The 21,708-nt window shown below is 41.3% G+C and overlaps 2 protein-coding genes across 3 annotated transcripts; one reads left to right on the top strand and one right to left on the bottom strand.

Moving 5' to 3' along the window:
• The first annotated feature begins 260 nt into the window (after positions 1 to 260).
• On the top strand, positions 261 to 13,605 carry pabir2 (PABIR family member 2). 2 transcript variants are annotated; one of them, XM_061788507.1, is made up of 10 exons: positions 261 to 1,434; positions 1,549 to 1,627; positions 1,701 to 1,754; positions 2,024 to 2,067; positions 6,480 to 6,534; positions 8,387 to 8,488; positions 10,249 to 10,334; positions 10,734 to 10,795; positions 11,159 to 11,255; positions 12,160 to 13,605. In XM_061788507.1, exons 1-10 carry the CDS (start codon positions 1,310 to 1,312, stop codon positions 12,299 to 12,301), a joined length of 846 nt encoding a protein of 281 aa, XP_061644491.1. In that variant the 5' UTR covers positions 261 to 1,309; the 3' UTR covers positions 12,302 to 13,605. The 2 variants fall into 2 exon arrangements, with proteins under 2 accessions (XP_061644491.1, XP_061644490.1); XM_061788506.1 differs by having other exon boundaries at positions 263 to 1,434; positions 10,731 to 10,795.
• Positions 13,606 to 13,720: 115 nt separating this feature from the next.
• mospd1 (motile sperm domain containing 1) lies at positions 13,721 to 21,595 on the bottom strand. The gene is made up of 6 exons (XM_061788512.1): positions 21,165 to 21,595; positions 18,303 to 18,581; positions 18,145 to 18,220; positions 16,787 to 17,022; positions 14,357 to 14,518; positions 13,721 to 14,279 (listed from the first exon to the last, which is right to left on the bottom strand). Exons 2-6 carry the CDS (start codon positions 18,454 to 18,456, stop codon positions 14,248 to 14,250), a joined length of 660 nt encoding a protein of 219 aa, XP_061644496.1. The 5' UTR covers positions 18,457 to 18,581; positions 21,165 to 21,595; the 3' UTR covers positions 13,721 to 14,247.
• Positions 21,596 to 21,708: the final 113 nt, after the last annotated feature.

Raw genomic sequence — 21,708 nt, 5'->3', positions numbered from 1 at the left:
TCACAAAAGGTTAGGGGTATTTGACTTTGGGGTAACATTTCAGAATGAAACAAACGTGCACTAGAAGGGGTTAGCTCCCACAGGCGTCATCTTTTGGGTTTTTTTCGGGAACTACTGCACTCGTCTTTGTTTTTATTTGGTACGAACGCGATAGATATTTGGGAAGGTCATCTCGTTACGTCTGCGTAGCCTGCCCTTGCCGCGATTCAGGAGCCAATCATGTTGCAGCGGAGGGAGTCTTGCCAGGAACGCGAATGGGATTCCTCATAACGCTTCTGCGGCTGCAGCGCAGTTAACGTGTTTTACCGTAAAGCAGAATATAAACAGATATTGTCTTATCTAAATGAGAGGCTGGTTTGTCCGCGAGCAGTCCTTTAAGGGGCGTGAAGTTTGGCTATTTTGCTAACAACTCGTTTCTGTGATGCGATACTATGAGGATCCAATGCTTTATTGGCGACGAACTACAGAAAGGGAATAACGTAACCCTACGCTGTATATTTACTCCGAACATCGCGTAGCTTGTTTCAGCGGGACGTTGTCGATATCAACACGAATTCACGCGAGTGTTTAGTTAATGATGAGTGAACCGGCTCTCTGGTCACGGCATTACGGCGACTGGCGTTAATGCTAGCGTAACTAGCTCGCTAGCCCATTTGGATCAGCTGCTATGAGCTACTGGCGGCCGCTGAATCGGCTAACGTTGGCGAGCAACAAGCTAAGCCCAACATGCTAACAGCAGCTTCGTGTTAGGAAAAGAATAACCGCGCTTTATCACAACCACTTCAATTAAAGCTGCATTTGACTGGAACGTTCGCCGTGTACGCGGTTATCGGTTGGTAGTTGTAGCCACCCCGAGCTACTTTATTGAACGCGCTAGCATTCAATGGGAACTGTCGTAGTCAGTAGTCACGCTTTTGCAACTATCAGCTCGAGTTCGTGGTCATTGTCCTGCGTTTAGCCATTGCATGCTAACTATCCATCTGGAAAGTTGGCGAATTTACATAACGTTGCAAAAAACGTTAAGGCGGACTAGACGTTGGCTGTCCTGACAGTTGTGTTGTAAGGACCTGTAGTGACAACGGTATTTTGTTTGACAACGTTAAGTTTCCTCTTGAGTTGTTCATAAGACGGGCCTCGTTGATTACGGAGCGTTCCGTCTTTCTCAAGCTATTTTTTTTTCCGCGCCTGCCTACTTGCTTCATGTTTTTGCCTCAAACGTGTGAAGTTAACACGTTCCGAGAGCAAACATGTAACAGCCTCGACTTAACCTTTTGGATTGTAAAAAGAACTGTAGGGTTTACTAGGCACAATGCACAATTCAGGAGTCCTATCCCAAGAAAAGATGGAGCTAGACCTGGACAGCCCATCTTCCTTAGTTCAGACCGAGGGGCAGCTGAGAAGATCTAACAGTGCACCCATGATTAATGGCCTAAGGTTCTTTTTGTTAACTCTTACACTGAACGTGGTTATGATATGTGTTTAATTCTGTGTTGACAACGGTGACATCCTGAGTGCAGGCTCTGGGCTAAGACAAGTTTGTCATTGCAGTGATAACGCCCAAGTGTTCCAGAGAGGGGTATTGCGAAGCCGCAGAAATAGCACTACAGTTGTCAACAGGCCCAATATGGTACAGAACATAACTTCAACGTAAATTCCTGTTTTTTGAGTTATCCAGTGGTGAACGTTGTCTTTCATTGTAGATTCCTTCGTCGCCCATCCGTGTTCCAAGCACCAGGCTTCATCAGATCAAACAAGTAAGAAGGAGAACCACTGCGCCCAGTCGTGTGCCAGTCGTGTGATAACATGAGCATGGCAGACCACCATTTCCCTCTGAAGCTGTAGGGATTGATGGTGCCTTACAAACATGCAAGAGTAACATTTTGGAGTTAACAGGGCCTCCGGTCTTTAAGAAATGATCGATTGGTAGTATCAGACTCCAACAGAGACTTTCAAGTCAATGATTGTGTAATTGTGTTGATGTGATTATGGAAATAAGAATTAACACTGTTGTATGCTGTCACAGGAAGAGGGTGTCGATGTGATGAACAGAGAAACTGCACATGAGCGGTAAGATAATAAATAGAAGCACTGATAGGGTTTTCTCTTCAAGGAAACTTATAAGCAGGATACACAGACCAAATTTTAACATCTTAACCAGTGTTCATTTTGTTGATGAAATTGTTTCATCATAGTCATCAACCTTTTTTTTTTTTTTTTTTTTTTTCCCCCCCCTGTCGAAGATGAGACTGACTACATAAAAATTTATTTCCGGAACAAGTATATTGACATAGTTGTGAACGAATAAAAATAAGACGTAAATGCCTGCCAGAGACGAGATTCAATCAGAACTAATTTTGTTTGTAGTGGTGGAAGAAGTTGACGAGAACCAGTCAGAACGACGTGATAAGGAATTAATTTAAGCCAGTTTGAGATTGAATCCAGCGGCAGCGAGCATAGCGCTATATACCGTATTTTCACGACCATAGGGTGCACCGTATTAAAAGGCGCAGTCTCAGTTACGGGGTCTATTTCTGTATTTAACACATAAATAAGGCACACCGTATTATTGGGCGCAGGCATGGTAAAACATACGGTAGCATGCATGCACGCTAAAACAATGTTTTTAAAAAGGCAGTGGGAGCAAAACTGAGTTTGGTTGTACTTTATTGAAGTATTTAACAATGTACTCACATTATTTTTAGATCAATCCTCATCAACAAATCCATCAAAGTCCTCATCTTCTGTATCCGAAATGAACAGCACTTGGTTTTTCACAGCGGCTGTGAGATGGGCGCGCATGGAGTCACAGATCAACAGGGACGGTGACACGTGGAAAAAAAGCATCCGGTCTCTTTACGTACACCTCACTCAGCCACTCTCATTTTCCGCTCGTCCATCCAGCCCTTTTGATTGGCCTTAACGATGACTTCGGCTGGAAACTTTTCTTTAGGCAGCGTCTTCCTCTTAAAAATCACCATCATCAATCACCACCATGGCAGTTTCTGTCCATTACCATGGCAACCAAGCACAACAGTAAAAGCCGACTTCTCGTGCCCCGTTGTGCGTATCGCCTACCGTGGTGGTCCCCCGGGATGTCGAAAGTGAGCGGCACCATGTCCATGTTGGTGATGTGGTTGGGCTGCATGTGTTTGTCGGCAACTTTTTACTGCAGTAGGAGCGGAAGATGGCCATCTTGTCTTTGTAATCCACCGGAAGTTGCTGCGCCACGGTAGTGCTTGCCCGGATGGATAGATGGTGCCGTTTCATAAAATGAAAGCACCAAGCGTTATTGCCCTCAGTCGAATGGTGATTGTAGAGACGCTTCTCCCGACTGTTCTTTGCTCATTAATCCATTGCTCGAGTTGGTGTTCCAACTCGGGCCACCTCGCCTTGTTTCCGCGGAAACTCAGCTTCGTCGTCTTGACTTGGCGAAGCTCGTTTTCCTGCTTCCTCCACTTGCGAACCATGGATTCGTTGGCCTTGAATTCTCTCTCGGCTGCTCAATTCCCGTGTTCCTCCGCGTAACTGACAGCTTTCAGTTTAAACTGCTTTGTAAGCGTGTCTCTTCGTAGGTGCCATTTTCGGGGGTCCTTAGCCAAACCGATGTTGTTATGCACAATGCACATACCGGCGCTATATACCTACTGGGGGTGTACCTTTAGCGTCCTCCTTCACGTGCACCCTTCCCCCTTTACGTCCGCATGCTGTCCTCAGCCACGTCCGCTTTTCCTCTGTATAAACAGCGTGTCGGCAGGAAATGCTCCCAGTCAGTCAAGCGGAGCGCTCGTCACACAACATTTATAGATTTTGGAACTCTGTGCACACATAAGGCACGGCACATTATAAGGCGTCCCGTCCATTTTGGAGAAAATGTAAGCCTTTTAAGTGCGCCTTATGGTCGTGAAAATACGCTAAACATAGATATAGACTGGATAGTTATTTTATCTATATCTGTTCACGAGATACTGGAAGAGACAGTTACATCTTGAAATCCACGTACAGGTATGCATAAGTTATTAAAAATAAGATTTTTATCGATTATTTAGCGTTTATAAGTACGGTGACTTTCCTGCTGTTTTGGTAACCTCCACGCCATTTTGCATTGGTGTGTGGGAGACATGAATAATTGTTCATATTGTTCATAAAACAAGTTACTGTGTTGCTGGTTGTCCAAAGACACCCCACACACTTTATTTTATAGTAGTTTTTACTAGATTCTGTATTCTATTGCTTAATGTTTCCTAATTTTATTCGAAGGCATCATTAATGCGGCGGCACGGTGGACAACTGGTTAGCACATCTGCCTCACAGTTCTGAGGACCAGGGTTCAAATCCCGGCCCCGCCTGTGTGGAGTTTGCATGTTCTCCTTGTACCTGCGTGGGTTTTCTCTGGGTACTCTAGGTTTCCTCCCACATCCCAAAAACATGCGTGGTAGGTTAATTGTAGACTCTAAATTACCTGTAGGTGTGAATGTTAGTGCGAAAGGTTGGTTGTTTCTATGTGCCCTGGGATTGGCTGGCGACTAGTTCAGGGTGTACCCTGCCTCTCGCCCGAAGATAGCTGGGATAGGCTCAGCACGCCCGTGACCCTAGTGAGGATAAGCGATACAGAAAATGGATGGATGGGCATCATTAATGCCCAGTTTTTGTGTGTGTGCTTTGAATGCAACTGTAGTGTCTAGTTCAAGCACGGCATGACGGCAGTCGAAGCACCGTGGCAAAAGGAGCCTATATGTCCAAATTTGGACTTCGAAAATAAAGCTAATGTTAAAAAGACAACCCTGTAGCCATTTGTGCCTCTGAGCTGCAACAGGTGGCTTATGATATGCATGTTACGATGTTTGTAGTTATTCAATAAATCACAGTGCCAGAGACCAACAGTTATATATTTTGTTTTTTGACTAAATTTCAAAACAATTTACCAGACAAAAACTAAGCTCAATTACATTTTAGTCAAAATACTTTCACTTAAACTAAATTAAAATTTGCTTGAAAAATTATCACTGATCTTAGCCGATGGGAGAGACCCATAAATGAGGTTATCACTTTGGCAAGTGTGCTCACAACTGTTGTATGTGGTGTATGACTAACCTAGCATACCACACCCTCAATGAAATCTTGACCGACAGTCTCGAGTCTCCTCCCCAAACCAGAAGTCAGATGTAGTGCAGATGTAAATGTAGACCTGTGAGCAGCACGGTGCCACAGGGCATCGAGATTGCTGGCTGGACATTACAAACAATAGTAGTAGTAGTAGTCATGCAAACTCTTCTTCTCGTCATTTTTATTTTGGTGAATGACCTGAGAGAGGCGACTTAAAAAAAACCTCAACACAAGCAGTTGCTCCTCTATTTGTGTCTGCAACAGCACAAGCTTTAGCGAACTTCCTAATTCGCTATTGTTCCGTTTTTCGACCCAACCCAGTGTTGAACACACACACACACACAAGGATTTGCCATCATAAATATTCCATCCATCCATTTTCCGGACAGCTTATCCTCATTCGGGTCACGGGTGTGTTGGTGCCTATCTCGGCCAACTCTGGGTGAGAGTACACCCTGAACTGGTCGCCAGCCAATCGCTGGGCACATATAAACAAACAACCATTCACACTCATGTTCACATCTACGGACAATTTAGTGACTTCAGTTAACCTACCATGCATGGTATTGGGATGTGGGAGGAAACCGGAGTACCTGGAGAAAACATGCAAACTCCACACAGGGGAGGCCGGATTGGTCCTCAGAACTGTGAGCCAGATGTACTAACCAGTCGGCCATCATGCCGCCCATCATAAAAAACGGTTTAACATTTATAATTGCCGGCTGTTTTCTGAGCAGACCGGGGTGAGAAAAAATCCCTCTTAACATACCTTCTTAGGGCATTGAATCACTCGCAACTGGACTGTTCTGGTTGTCTTAGAAGACCTTTTGCATCTCATCCAAGCAGGTTTCAGCAGTTCTTGGGACAAGGCTTCGTTAGGGCTCACTAGCCTGAGTTGGTGTAGAAGGACCCTTGGTGCTTTCAGAACCCTTTCATTTGGATACTGTTACAGTAGCTCATATGGTATGCTAGTGTAGGATGGAGCTCTGCTATCCATTGATCACTTGACTGCACAAAAGAATTACAATCGAATTTAAGAATTAATTGGTAAGAATAGCGTTGTTTTTTTTTTAATTAAAAGCAATACAAAAAAACTGGAAGCTTTCAGAGTGTTTGTTTATAGATCACATACCGCTGTGGTGTGTTTTTTTTCTTCTTTTTTTTTTCCACTGAATTTACTGACAAGTTAACAATGTGTTGTGCTGTAAGTCACACCATTGCAAAGCTGACACAATAATTCCTACGACCAGACAAGCCAGTTCAGGGTTTACCCTTCTGAAATGTACTGTGGCAAACAGAGCTCAACTGTGTCACTCTGTGGAATCATTTCGTAAAGGGTTCAAATGAAGCTCTTGTTTTATACTTTGTCCACATAGGGAAGTTCAAGCTGCTATGCAAATAAGCCAGTCCTGGGAGGAAAGTCTCAGTCTGGTAAGTAAAACTTTATCCCATACAGTGGTGTGAAAAAGTGTTTGGCCCCTTCCTGATTTCTTTTTTTTTTGGTGCATGTTTGTCACATTTAAATGTTTCTCATCATCAAACAAATTTAAATATTATTCAAAGGCAACACAAAGAGACACAAAATGCAGTTTTTAAATGTTTTTTATTATTAAGGGAGAAAAAAAAATCCAAACCTACATGGCCCTGTGTGAAAAAGTGATTGCCCCCTAAACCTAATAACTGGTTGGGCCACCTTTAACAGCAACAACTGCAATCAAGTGTTTGCAATAACTTGCAATGAGTCTCTTACAGCGCTGTGGAGGAATTTTGGCCCCCTCATCTCTATGGAATTGTTGTAATTCAGCCACATTGGCGGGTTTTTGGTCATGCCACAGCATCTCAATAGGATTCAGGACTTAACTATGCCACTCCAATGTTTTCATTTTGTTTTTCTTCAGCCATTCAGAGGTGGACTTGCTGGTGTGTTTTGGATCATTGTCCTGCTGCAGAACCCAAGTTCGTTTCAGCTTGAGGAAATGAATTGATTGCCGGACATTGTCCTAGAGGATTTTTTTTGGTAGACAGCAGAACTCATGGTTCCATTTATCACAGAAAGTCTTCCAGGTCCTGAAGCAGCAAACAGACCGTCACACTACCGCCACCATATTTTAGTGCTGGTATGATGTTCTTTTTCTAAAATGCGGTGTTACTTTTACGCCAGATGTAATGGAACACACACCTTCCAAAAATTTCAACCGTTGTCTCATCAGACCACAAAGTATTTTCCCAAAGGTTTTGGGCATAATCAAGATGTCTCCTGGCAAAATTGAGAAAAGCCTTCATGTTCTTTTTGCTCAGCAGTGGTTTTCGTCTTGGAACTCTGACATGCAGGCCATTTTTGCCCAGTCTCTTTCTTATGGTGGAGTCATAAACACTGACCTTAACTAAGGCTAGTGAGGTGTGCAGTTCTTTGGATGTTGTTGTGGAGTCTTTTGTGACCTCTTGGATGAGTCGTCAATGCGTTCTTGGGATAATTTTGGTCGGCCGGCCACTCCTGGCAAGGTTCACCGCTGCTCTATGATTTCGCTATTTGTGGAGAATGGCTCTCACTGTGGTTTGCTGGAGTCCCAAAGCTTTTAGAAATGGCTTTATAACATTTTCCACAATTATAGATCTCAATTAGTTTCTTTCTCATTTGTTCCTGAATTTCCTTAGATCTTGGCCTGCTGTCTACCTTTTGAGGCTCTTTTGGTCTACTTCACTTTGTCAGGCAGGTCCTATTTAAGGGATTTCTTGATTGAGAACAGATGTGGCAGTATCAGGCCTGGGGGTGGCTAGAAAAATGTAACTCTGGTATGATAAACCACAGTTATGTTTTAACGGGGGCAATCATTTTTTCACACAGGGCCCTGTTGGTTTGGATTTCTTTCTCCCTTAATACAAACCATTTAAAACTGCATTTTGTGTTTACTTGTGTTGTCTTTGACTAAAATAAAAAAATCGTTTGATGATGGGAAACATTTAAGTGTGACAACCACGCAAAAAATAAGAAATCAGGAAGGGGGCAAACACTTTTTCACACCAGGAAGTTGTTTCACGTCAATGTCATCTTTCGGCTGTATTTCCTCACGGCATGTTTGGGCCTCTGGTCAGTCATCACTGCTCTTTTTGTGGAGTAAGCGTGAACTAACATGCTAGATAAAAAAAAAATACAGTTACTGTATTTGGGAGTTAACAGGGCCATCAGTCTTTCAAGGTCAGACTGATTTGGTAGTATAATACTCCAACATGTCTTAAACTACATCGTGTGTTTGACCAATTTGTTCATTTTGTATTTGGATAGAGTGACAATGATTTGGAAAAGTCCGCGTCATCTTCTCCGAAGCGAATCGACTTTGTGCCTGTGTCTCCGGCACCGTCCCCAACCAGAGGGATAGGGAAAAAGGTACATCTTAAGTTTGCTACTATGTTTACGTGCACATATAATCTGATTGTGCCTCCACTAAATAGATGAAGGGTTTGGTTAAACTACGTGCAACTAACCTTGTTCCCCAATCACCCCAAATCGGATTTAGGAAATAGAAAGACGTGTGACAGCCGGTAGGAACTAATTTCTAGATTACTAACACTGGCTCATTGCTTTGTAAAGCCAGATCTTTCTTTGGTTTGCTGTACATCCAAAAATCTGTTTGACTGTGTCTGTGTGGAAGAAGTAATTTGTCAGTCAACCTCAATGGAAGCCTTTCCTGTGTTAAATATCGACTTGGCTGGATTTACTCTACATAGTAAAAAAAAAATAATAATAATAATTCAAATGTTTTTCTTGGGTATTTCAAAATTCCTAGGCGGAGATTAGGATAGTTTTGATGTGAAAGATCAGGATTATCCTGATCCTACTGGAAGAATGGATCAAGCCAGGATTCAAGCTGGCTATAGAGATGATAAGACGCACAATACATTGTATGGTGTACTAACGCAGACCGTCAGGCTAGAAGGAGGGGTACGGCCATGATTCAATGTAAAAATATTTTTTCCTGGAAAACGGAACAGATTAAACCAAAAATGTGAAAGTACAAAATATACAGTGGCTATGGAAAGTATTCAGACACCCTTAAATTTTTCACTCTTTTTTTGTGTTGCTTATGGCTGTGTGATACTTCAGTTTTTCTTAAATACATCTGCCAAAATTTAAACAATTGTTTTTTTCCCGGGGGGTGCTGTGTGTACATTAATGTGGAAAAAAAATAAACTTAAATGATTTTAGCAAATGGCTGCAATATGAAAAAGTAAAAAATGTAAGGGGGTCTGAATACTTTCTGTACTGTACTGCACTGTATAAACAATGCAAATATGAATTTTAACTGACCCCATCTTTGTCATCTGACCTTTAAACCCAAGTAAGATTAACATCTTCACCTTACATCACAGCACTATCATTTCTCAGCCTTTCTTCTAAGAGGCGAATATGTAGTTTTGTTTCCCCTCTGATTAAGCAAGGTCACTTTGATCTGCTCCTGAGATAGCTCGATCTGTACCTCTGCTCTCTGTTTCCTTCCTCACACGATCTTGACTCTTTGGCTGTTTCTCACAGCGGTGCACAACGGTTTTCCCCGTGAAGAGTGAGGCTCTTCTTGTGGTAGTGTAGAGAAGTTGCGGATTTTGATCCAGATTAGTTTTTTGTTTTTTTTAATACCGGGCCCAGGTGTCCAATTTTCTTTTGATGCCGATATCCATGTTTTGGCTGTCTATTACCATGGACATTTCAAGTGACGCATATCCGATATGGCTGATGGAACACATGAAACAACCCAACCCGCATGCACAGATGCTCAAATTGCACTTAAATAACTCCATAAGCGACAAACATAATAAAAAATTATTATTTAACAATAGTACGTATATAAGTATTGAATGTCAACCTTTCATTGTTGAGGTATACAGTATATACCGCACTTGCAATGTCAGCTATCCGATACATAACGGAATTTTTATCCACATTTGGAAGAGGCCCGATTCCGAGCATTTGTTTCTCATTTATGCTGCCACAAAGTGTACCAAAACTTTGCCACTTGAGAGCAAACAAAATCTTGAACCATGCTGTCTAAATGAGTCTTTGATTAAAATGAAGAGCTCTGCAGAAGTCTGACACATGACTTGTGTTGTCTCATCTGTTCTGTGTCAATTTGTGTTTCTTGTCATGAGCAGCAGTGCTTCTCTCCTTCTCTTCAAATCCTTGTGAGCAGCAACGGCCTCAATCCCAGTCCGATACCCAGTCCAACGAGGCGCTTTGGGTAAATCCTTGACATATCAGTCTCATACTTTTCAACTGAAACCATGTCCATTTGGCCTCTTGTAGTCTGTTTGCTGGCTTCAATCTGACCATAATTAACTTCAGTGGATGTGTTGTCACAATTAGGGATGGGGTGGGTGGTGGCGGTGGTGGGGTATAAATAACAGCCTCACTTTTGACGTCTTCTATAGTCTAATCTGCATAAATTGTAAAATTTACTGATGCCATTGTCTTCATAAACACCATGCCCGCCTTCTGTGGGCGTGTCATTTCATTGGCTACGATGCCACATTTTAGTTAATGATTAAATAATTCAAAGTAAATTATTAGAATGAAGTCTGAAGTGACGAGTAGACTGTTAGGAATTTAGTTTTAAAATCCATGTTTGTACCCTCAGTAGACGGAGCCAGAGCCCTATCAACTGTATTAGACCCAGCATTCTTGGGCCCATAAAACGCAAAGGTAAGAGATTCAATATTTATTAATATTTTCTTTAAGGCTTCCAGTAGTTCTCATTTGATTATCATAGCAAGCACATCGGCTAGGTTATGTCTTGAAGTCGCTGTGTCTTGAAACGCGACCTGGTACCAACGAGCAGAGGATGCAAGTAATTCAAGCTCAACTAGTTAGCTCACTTAATGGGCTGGAGAATAATTTAAATGAGTTTGTTTCCACATGTAAAGCTTATGTTAAAATCCAACCGTTTTGAACTAGAAACTTACAACGCAGACTAGTGGCAAATGAACAGAATGAAAGGTTCAGACTTCTCAATGAAAATCAGCATTCTCCTGGCTGTTAATTTTGTTGTTGTCTTCTACTGTGCAGGAGAGATGGAGACAGAAAGTCAGCCTAAAAGGTTTTTTCAAGGCACCACCACTATGCTGTCCTCCGACGTCTCCAACATGTTGGATCTCAGCTCCTGGTATGATCTATCTAAGCAGCAACAACTAATAAATTAAGTGGTCAAAATCTCACTTGAAAGTATCGGTTTTATGTGTTCTTATTTTGGTAATGGTCTAAAAAAATAAATAAATAGTTACAGTAATTAGATGGTGAACGAGGGCATTGAGAAATCCATCCAAAGTTGCACGAGTCCCTAGAGTTGTTACGATCCTTCGTAAGTACAACAAATTACAACCTTTATCTCACGAGATTTGTCAGTGATATACACATCTGAATGTGTTTTCAATGATAAATTAGGGTTGCTGGCAAATCCAATCCTGATGAAACTTGATGTGATGTTACAGCTCTATTTGCTGGTCTTAAAGACGCTGCTCTTGAATTCATAAACCCTGGCCACAATAATAAATGCCGCGTCCCAAATAGGCCTATTTACCGCAGCAAACTGAGCTGAAATTGACATTGGCGTTTAAAGGTGCTGCTGTATGCAATGCGGAGCACTCGAGAACAAAAGATAAACTTTTCAACATTGACCAAAAAAAATTCAAAATCAGAAAATAAGAGTAGTAGTAAGTTTTAAATGTATATAATGTTCGCATTTAAAAAAAAAAAAAAAAACTATACAGGGGGTCCTCGGTTTACAATGGAGCGCCATACGGAAGTTGGAACCTCTGCTATAGTAGTAGTCATATAGTGTTTCTATGAAAAACACTTCTAAGCCGTATATTAAAAAAAAAAAAATCTCAAAAAAATTTAGTTTGTGGTCATAAGGTGGCACAATGTGAAAAGGTTCAAATGGTATGAATACTTTTTCAAAGCACTGTATCCTCAGTGATAAACTGGGCTTCACTCTATTCACTGTGGTATTTCAATGCACTTAAAATTGTGAGCACATTTACAGTACTTAACTCAGTGTTTTCACGCAGCCACTCTCCAGATGGATTGTTGGACGGCAGCCTCAGCAGCATCTGCTCCTCCACAGACTCCCCGGGCAAAATGGAGGGAGGGTCCCCGTCGTCGTCGAGCAACTCTCCCTTCGCTTCCCTCCAGGATTTGTCCCCAAAGTGAGAGTGCGATGGCAATAATAGACTTCCCGAAAACAGTCTTCTCTGGGAGGAAACATTTTTCCCTGCAGACCCTCCACCTCCGAAATGCCGAGAGGAATGTGTGTTTTCTAATGTTGTTGGTTGTTCAGATAGGTCTTAAGTCGAGAGGTGAAAGACATGGTTGTGTAGAGGCAAATCTAGTGACAGTGTGAAAGGCTGAGGTTGCGGAGCACAAGCTGCTAGTCTTTGGATGGATGGTGCTCGGCTTTACTGGAGATAGTTCTACAATTGTGTGCGCCCACCAGTTCCCCTCAATAGAAATGAGACATGAAGCACTGGACAAACACCGATTTGGATTTCTATTTCCCCCGTCTATTTTGTCCAACAGGCCTTTGTATGTACAAAGAAAGTATTTAACTTATTGTTTTTCGGCATTTTTTGCTTTTCTGTACGTTAATCTTACGAATAGTTTGTATAGTTTGAAGTTGGCATGATGCCGTTAATGAAATCATGCATCTGCTAAAAGAAATACTGTATAAGGAAACTTTACTGTTATACTGTAGAGACGATTGTTCCCTTGATTCAAAGCTGTAAACTGTGGTGCTTTTTTTTTTTTTTTTTTTTTAATATAAATAAGTGGCCTGATGTCTGCCACATGTCACATTACCAGGAGGAGCAGTGAAAAACCTTGCAGTTAAATTGCAGACAACACAAGGTGGTCTTCGTAGTGTTTAACACTAAAGGCCTCTCTATAGTTGTACAGTTACTTTTTCTTCTGGAAAAATGTTATTTATGGTAAAAAGGAAAAAAAAATATATAGGATGGTGATATTCTATCCCCAGTAAAAGTGAACGTTTGGCACAAATGCTTTGTTTTATGAGAGGCTGCTGCTGTTCCTGCTGTGGTTCATTTTGCACAGGGTACCTGTCTGTTTTGTTTTCAGCCTGTGTTAAAGTCTTAAGTGGGGGAAAAGTTTAACTTGACCTCCAGTTATTAGACAAATGTAACAGTATGTCAAGGTTAAGCTTGTACTGGTGACTTTTGCACCTAGATTTGTCCCTCCTGTGTCCCGTCATGGACAAACCAGGATGTGGTATCATTTTAAAGGAGTTGTGCCCTTTTTACTATGAAGAAAGGTTTGTTTTGCAGTTACACAATTGAATGTCTTTTTACTTTATCCAGCATTAGGACATGGAAAAAGCAGATCGCTTGCCCAGCCTGTCACATTTCTCTCGGGCACAAGTCTAGTGATGTTCAATGTCAAACCGGCCTTTGCTTTTGTTTGCTTTCATATCAAAGACAAAATAAATTATTTCTTTACGTGTACAGTGTTTGTGTCATAGCTACCTAGAGCATGTCATACATTCTGCTGTAACAACAACAAATCTCATTCACAGGCTTAATGAGTCCTAACCAAATAAACCCATCAATTATACCAGGCTGATGTACTGACACTTTATTAAATGTCCAGAATATAAGTATTTTGAGCAAAAGGCTTTTTCTTGACATGGCTGCTGGAAAAAAAATCAGATAGGTACTGATACATGCAGACAACTGCATTCTGTTTTCAATCTACACTTAAAATGCCTTGAAACAATGTTGGTTACAAGTAAATACAATAAGAAAATTGTTATGGCTTTATATACATGTAGGATGCATACTCTCATACTGCTGCTCACTTCAGTTTCATAGCAACAGACAGGAAGCATGAGGTAATCACACTTCTTCACAGGTCCTGCTCAGGGATGGACTCCCCTGAGGACACCACCACAGGTCAGTTTACATCAATGTGCCACTAACACACCTGCATTTGAAAAATGAAACACTCAAATGTTTCAGGAGTGAAGGCGTACAGGGAGAAGAAGAAGAGAAAAAAAACTTCCCCGTAGCCATGTAGCCAGGTAGATCAATGAAACTGGTGGTGTGTGGCAATATCTGATTTATTCAGCCCCCTCGACTTAATGCCTTTCATGTGCGTAGGATGACCATTGTGAGAAGTCCTGAAATGAAACAATTGAAGGGATATCTTAGTCCTACAAAAGTTCACTTGTAAATATAAAATATGCATTCAGCTCACCGAGAACATAAGCAGCTACAAGTTTCTTGTTAACACTTAAGTGGAGGTAGACAGGCACAGTGGATTCTTGTTCCCCCAGGGTTGGGAGCATCAGGGCGGCCACGCACACCAGCCCCAGCAGCACCGTCAACAGACTGGGGCCTCCAGCGGCAGGGCGGCTCTCTGAGGGACATGCATCGTTTAACAAAACTGCTATTCTCCCGCAAATAACCCGTGATTGAACAATTATGACATGGGGGTCAACATTAAAAGTGTGGCAAGAAACAAAGCTACAGCAGTAGACACCATTTTGGAAAATGTGTTTTTATATCAGATTAAATATACAGGATGTTTAGAAGGAAGACAATACATAAAAGGTTAGGAATATTGGTCTTTTTTTTTTGTGAGGTTTTTTCTGGTCTCTAACAAGGAGCTCCGAACAGCAATATTAACAACAGGTGTTTCATCAATGAATGGACCAATACATTTCCTGGTTCAATTACAGTTGGTGGTTAAACTTTCCTCTTCATCATCCTATTCACGTTTTGACATCATGAGATTAGGACGACACCTAACAAGAGATCAACAGTACCTCACCATTACGAGGCGTCAAAAAGGATGTTCTCAGAGGGAAGTAGCGTTTGAGCGTCACAGAATGTCATCAGCTGTGTGCAACAGATACAGAGAGATTGAAGGGGCACAGAAAGGCTTACCCGTAGAAGTGGCCGTTCTTGAAATTTTTTGGGTGACTCTTGATCAAACACTTATGAATTTTGCCATTCAACTCCTTGTTAGAGAAAAGGAAGTTGTATAAAATATACTGAAATGTAGAACAGTTGGACATGTGCATTGAAAAGTTTCAAATTAAGTTCACCTGAAAAGATTATAGTGTATTTTAGGTTCATCCTGAAATCTCACTTGAAAATCCATTACTTTTTGAGAAATGGCCTATATTTTAGATGGAAAAATGTTTTTCCATAAAAATATCAGTCAGTTTAATTTAATCTAAAAACATTTATTATTGTGGTTGTACTTTGCAGTGGTTTAGAATTGTAGTAAATGACAAAGGCAGAATTTGTGTGCGTGTGTGTGTGTGTATATATATACACACATTTACGGTCATAATATTGTTACTGTCGATCACATTTTTCCATCACCAAATAGGCATTTTTTGATTCTGGTTTCTTGTGGTGGTAAATAGGTGTTTTCAGCATCCTTTATGATTACTTTATGTTAAAAAATAATTTCTCTGCAATTATGAAATCTATGTATTCCATTCTAATAATTATAACATCATATGAACTCTGCTCTAGTGTGTGGACAAAAAAGCTCCCCTTGCGCCTGCCTCCTTGTCTCTTTCTGATATTATAGTATCACAAAACAAACAAAACGTGTTTGGTGGACGCCAGATGCGTCAGGCAGAAGATAACTGCCTGTTCATGTTCATATATACTGTATGACTTAGCTTAAAGGTGCCGTATTTTACCAAACCAACTTTCTCTACTATTTGGGATGTAATATTGGCTCGGTGGTACCTCTATAAACATGTGAAATATGAATTAAAATCGTCCATGCGTTCCTGAGTTTCAGAGGTTGTTTTTTTTTTGCCACGAGGCCTGAAATCAGGCCATTTTGAATTTCTGGAGCTTATCTACGTCACTAGCGAACATCCCCGCCTACCTCTCCACTCCCGAGCCAGCGCTGTCACATAAACACCTGTGCTCTCACAAGTGGGTCTTCTACACGGAGGCAACCAATCAGAGGAAAGGGGCGGTTTTAGCCAAATATGGACAAAGCTGACACAAAACTGGGTCAAACAGAAGAAGCTGTCAGAGGGGCCTTTTCGGGACACTCGTATGACAAAACCAAGGTGTTTTTTTTTTTTTTTTTTTTAAAGAAATTGACACTTTTATACTAAGTCCATGTTAGAGAGTCACTCTATTGAGGTCTAAATAGCCAAAATATGGGACCTGTAAGGAGGTCTACTTAGGCACTTCTTAGCAGTCATCAGCCTTGTTGTATTTGAACAGTCTCCTTGCAAGCAAGCTTTATTACCGGTAAATTGTATTTCGCAATTCTTTCAAAGTGCTTGTCCTCTCTCCTGTCTATTAAGGATTAAAAATGTTCCCCTGACAGTCTATGTCAAGTTTATGTTCTGATAGATTAAAGTTTGGAAAAGTCTAGTGAAAACTAGTAATTATGAACATGACATGAATTACTGCAGTTGACTGCTGACCAGTCTACATTGGACTCTGTTTCTCGGCCAAAGTTAGCTGGGATAGGCTTCAGCTAGATGGCACAAATTAAAAACAATAAACTTGAATTCAAAAGCCCTTTGCAAAGAAAATGTGTGCCACCTCAATAAAATGACTGTTTTACCGTCAACCCAATGGGAAAGGCTCTTAAAATGAGCAATTGTCTCCATCTAGTGGTTACAACCTCTATGCTTACCTGTTTGAAAAACAGTCTGCTCAAAAAACTCGCTGTCCACCATCTGGTCTTTGGCCCTGCGCTCATCATCTTGCGAACGGAGGCCACCGCCGGGCTCTTGCGAGGCGGAAGGGCGGAGCGTGGCCGTGACCTCCTTGCGGCCCAGCGCTTTGCGTTGACTTTGCTCCGACACCTGCAGACGGAACTTGTCGTAAACCCCATAGTGGCATGGCCGCACGTCTCGGAGTCGGATTACGCTGCAACATGTAGATTACACAAACGGAAAAGTTAGTTCACTGTCATCAGTGGCGAGCCGTCAGGGTAGGCAGAGGTTTCTCTGCTGGCCTAAACACTATCAGCAACATGGATATATATGTATTACCTAAATTCTAACATTTGTACCATCAAATTGTATTGTCTCCTAACAGTCCATTCTCTTCCTTTCGTACCATTTCTCTTAGGAGCACTGCTTTCAGTCAGTGTATGAGAATGTTTTTTTTTTTGTTTTTTTTTGTCTGATCAAATTTCAGCCGCTTTGTGCTAATCAAATGTATTTTATTATTTTCTTGTTTTTTTGTCATGTCATTAGATAAATATTGATTATGAACTGCTCAAGGTGATGTATGTGGCACAGTTGCAAGCTTTTATATTGCATTTCTGTATAGTATTGATGGTTTCTATACAGTAGTTGCGAGGTGATAGGGGTGTTAATAAGAGGTAGATTAAGGCAGGTTAGCGCGTCTGCGTCCACATTCGGTATTCTGGGGTTCAAATCTCGGCCCTGGCCTTCCTGTGTAGAGTTTGCATGTTCTCTCTGTGCTTGCGTGGGTTTTCTCTGGGTATGCGTCCTCCCATGTTCCAAAAATAAGCATGTTAGGTTAAACTGAAGACTCTAAACTGTCCATAAGTGTGAACGCGAGAGTGAACGGTTGTTTGTCTATATGTGCCCTGTGATTGGCTGGCGGCAGTTGTCACCTGATATTTTCTTCATCTGACCTGCTACACTAATGATGATGTGCGGTACCGAAAATGAATGGATGGGTTTGTTTTCACAACTGTAGACGCACACTACTCACCAAAAGTTAGGGATACAGTGGAACCCCGATTTACGAACGCCTCAATGTTAGTTAAGTTAGTTAAGTTCATGTCTTGGGCTCATGATGTCAAAATGTGAACAGCATTATGGATAAGACTGTTTAAATACCAAATCTAGATGAACCAGGAAAGGTATTGGTCTATTTGGTCTTATTAAGTTTACCTGTGAATGTTACAGTGCATTATAAATTTGTCTTAAAATTTCACCCAAAAGCAGAATAGCCCTACTATTTTGTGAGTAGTGCATTTTACATGTTCAAACACACATAAAGAGGCTTGCTCACATGTCAACACAACACTGTGGCTTGACAGCTCCGGTGGAATCCACCACAGTGTACTTGTTTGGCGCTGTGCACAGCACTGGGGGTGAAAAAGACAAAATACAGACAATGTTCATTGGCAATAAGACATCAGGTCCATGTGCTTTTGTGTGTCTGCTGACCTTTGAACTTGAGTGCAAACTCATAGGGGTTGTAGAGGGTGAGCACCTGCTTGTGAGACGTCTGCTCATCGGCGTAGAAGACGAGTTCAGTGGGGAACACGAACACGGGAAGGTTTCCTTCCACCAGCTCAGGCTGTCGGTGCTGCTGCTGCATTGGCCCCCACTGAGCTCTCTTCCGTCCCCCGTCCACAGTCTGGCTGGCCCCCCTCTTCCCTCGCGCCCCAAACTCTATCAGGCCGTGTGAAAGAAAATGGCACTCCTGGGTTCTATGGCATGGCACTGTGAGGGGACAGAGATGGACGCCAATATTAATAAGGCTTCCCGTCGTAACATTTGACTCCATTACTTGAAGCCCTTTATATACACACAAACATAAAACATTGACAAGGTATTTTTATTATCCAAATGTTTTCACATGATTTTATTTTGTTCAACTTCTCCATCCAGCCTTTTATTCTCTGTAGCACTCATTAGGTTTGCGGGTAAACTGGAGACAATACCAGCTGACTTTGGGCAAGAGGCAGGGTACACCCTGGACTGTCACCAGAAAATCACAGGACACAGAAAGAGAAACAACCATTCACACTCATATTTTCATATGGAGTCTATATATGATTTTTTTATTTTTATTTTTTTAAAGAGTTTTTAATTAACCTAACATGCATGTTTTTGGAATGTGGGAGAAAGCTGCAGTAACTGCAGAAAATACTGTTTAACTAATAAATAAAAAAATTCAAATCAAAAATAAATACATTTTGTTCAACACAGAAAATAATAAGAAATCTGACTCATTGGTTTGTGCTTAATTAACACAATGCAATTGTGTGAAAATAGTCAACATATACATATTTAAATACTACTGCAATTGCAAAAAAATCATGTAATTTTATTCATTAGACATTTTAGTTAATAAAAACCTAAAAAAAAAGAACATTCCATAGACAGTTGCTTGTAATATTAGTAGTGTTGAGATATTTAGCTATTGTGCCATTGCACACTACAATAAATGTGTAATAAATATAATTTGCAAATTAGGGTTTAAAACTTGGAGTGCAACTGTATAGTAAAAATCTACTGGAAGGAAAGTAAGGGCAGCACGGGGATCTAGTGGTTAGCAGTCTGCCTAAAAGTTCTGAGGTTCTGGGGTGAAATCTTAAGTTTCCATTTTCTCCCTGTGCATGTGTAGCTTTTCTCCGGCTTCCTATCACTTCCCCAAAAGATGTATGTAAGGTTCATTTAAGACACTACATTGTCCATACATGTGAATGTTAGTGTGAACGATTGTTTGTATGTGCCCAGCCCCTTGCCCAAAGTGAGCTGGGATATGTTCCGGCTGCAGTCTCAAACATGACATATTCCAAATATGACCTCAAAGTGGCGGCACGGTGGCTGACTGGTTAGAGCGTCAGCCTCACAGTTCTGAGGTGCGGGGTTCAATCCCCGTCCCCGCCTGTGTGGAGTTTGCATGTTCTCCCCGTGCCTGCGTGGGTTTTCTCCGGGCACTCCGGTTTCCTCCCACATCCCAAAAACATGCATGAATTGGAGACTCTAAATTGCCCGTAGGCATGACTGTGAGTGCGAATGGTTGTTTGTTCCTATGTGCCCTGCGATTGGCTGGCAACCAGTTCAGGGTGTACCCCGCCTCCTGCCCGATGACAGCTGGGATAGGCTCCAGCACCCCCGCGACCCTAGTGAGGAGAAGCGGCTCAGAAAATGGATGGATGGATGGACCTCAAAGTGGGCGGCATGGTGGCCCACTGGTTAGAGCGTCTGCCTCAGGTTGACTCATAGTTGTACTTTTGAACAAAGAAAAGAACATTGACTTTTGAACCGTTTCATCTTTATAATTTTGGATTTTTTTTAATGGAACATTTATGTGGTTTGACATATGAAGGGATATTGTCTGAATTGTGCACATTAGTCATTAGGTCAACACGGTATAATGTTTTCCTGATGCTGAACACATACATATGCACAGTATATGTAATTCAACAAACACATTTATTTCATTGTATTTACATTTCATCATGTTTTGTTGTCAGTTTATTATTTGTGTAACAAACAAATATGTGGTTTGATTCCAAATCTACTTGAATGTAATTAGTTATATTACTTTGAGAAATTAATTGAAATAGTTACACTACTATTACATTTTAAACAGGGTAACTTGTAATTATTTGTAACCTACTACATTTCTAAAGTAATCTTCCCAACACTGTTGGTACACTGCATTGCGAGTCCTCCACAGTCGAATTAATGTACACAACATTTGGTTTTAGCTCCTGCTATCAAATTGAGGGCATCGGGTCACGCAAAAGTTCAACGTGTGTCTGTGAAGTTATCATATGGCGACAACTAGGCACGCGGTCATGTGTTTACATATTTCCATGTTCAGAATTTGAACACGAGGACGAGTGGTGGTGTCGCAACACTCGATTGTCAATAAAATACACACACACAGACATATATCTACTCTTTTTCGTCGTGCTGGTACCTTAACAAACAAAATATTACGCCATGTTACAGTTACACTGTCTGTGTCAAGCATTGAATATTATATTGTTGCTTTTCGTGCTTCTAAAAAGCTTTCATGTTCATGTTGTAACTGCTCATTTAAATGGATTATTTTAGGAACCCTATGTTTTAAATATCCACAACCAATCGCTGATTAACCCTAAGGGTTTAAAATCCGCTGACATTTCATCCGAAGTGTTATATTGTCATAATATTGGAGCTTAAGCACTAGCATGCTACGACAACCCGAATGCTAACCCAAATGCTAATCGTCCAGCTGCTATTGCCATATTTAATAATAAAACACATACACTTCATAACAAAAAATAAAGGAAAGTGAGGAATTACCTTCAATACAACGTTAATGTCAGCACCGGGATTTATTGTGCCACTGTGCTGTTGTTGCTTCCTAGCTTTTTTTTTTTTTTTTTTAATCTTTGTCAATAAAAGGCTGCAGAGTTCGCAGTGCATGCTGGGTAGAGGCTTCCGAGACCGTGCGAAGACGTCAACAAAACCACTTGAGATCGACCAAGTGTGTGCTTATTTACATTTACAACCACATACACACAGTACTCAAGCGCTGCTCTATTAAATATAACGTATATAGTATATCATGTTTATTTAAGATCGTTGAGGCCATAATAAATTCGTATTTATCCAATTCGTCACGGTGCTAAGGGCCAAGCACTCATGTTTATGTTAATATGGGACATGCATTGCAATATTGAAGCTACGCATTTACAACAAAGACAAGTCGCAACAGTCATCGTGTAGTACACAGCAAAAGTAGCGTCCGACACCACCACGTCGGCGACCTCGTTGCTGCTCGTTTATATAGAGTTGACAAGGGAGGGGCGTGTCTCTAGCACGCCCGCTGAGCCAATGACGTTGC

The sequence above is a fragment of the Phyllopteryx taeniolatus genome, chromosome 10 (genome assembly GCF_024500385.1).
Source record: "Phyllopteryx taeniolatus isolate TA_2022b chromosome 10, UOR_Ptae_1.2, whole genome shotgun sequence".
In the NCBI taxonomy this organism is placed as follows: domain Eukaryota; kingdom Metazoa; phylum Chordata; class Actinopteri; order Syngnathiformes; family Syngnathidae; genus Phyllopteryx; species Phyllopteryx taeniolatus.
The sequence above is the reverse complement of the archived record's forward strand: the minus strand, read 5'-3'. Positions and strand labels throughout refer to the sequence as shown.

What these genes read in the sequence shown, in the direction of transcription:
- mospd1 (XM_061788512.1), bottom strand. Translation starts at nt 18,456, where the DNA reads ATGCAGCAGCAGCACCGACAGCCTGAGCTGGTGGAAGGAAACCTTCCC. An exon ending in GTTTGCACTCAAGTTCAAAG is followed by an intron (nt 18,221 to 18,302) that starts GTCAGCAGACAC and finishes TTTCACCCCCAG; the next exon opens with TGCTGTGCACAGCGCCAAAC. An exon ending in TGTAGCTGCTTATGTTCTCG is followed by an intron (nt 14,280 to 14,356) that starts GTGAGCTGAATG and finishes GTTTCATTTCAG; the next exon opens with GACTTCTCACAATGGTCATC.
- pabir2 (XM_061788506.1), top strand. Translation starts at nt 1,310, where the DNA reads ATGCACAATTCAGGAGTCCTATCCCAAGAAAAGATGGAGCTAGACCTG. An exon ending in AGAGAAACTGCACATGAGCG is followed by an intron (nt 2,068 to 6,479) that starts GTAAGATAATAA and finishes TTGTCCACATAG; the next exon opens with GGAAGTTCAAGCTGCTATGC. An exon ending in AGTCCAACGAGGCGCTTTGG is followed by an intron (nt 10,335 to 10,730) that starts GTAAATCCTTGA and finishes TTGTACCCTCAG; the next exon opens with TAGACGGAGCCAGAGCCCTA.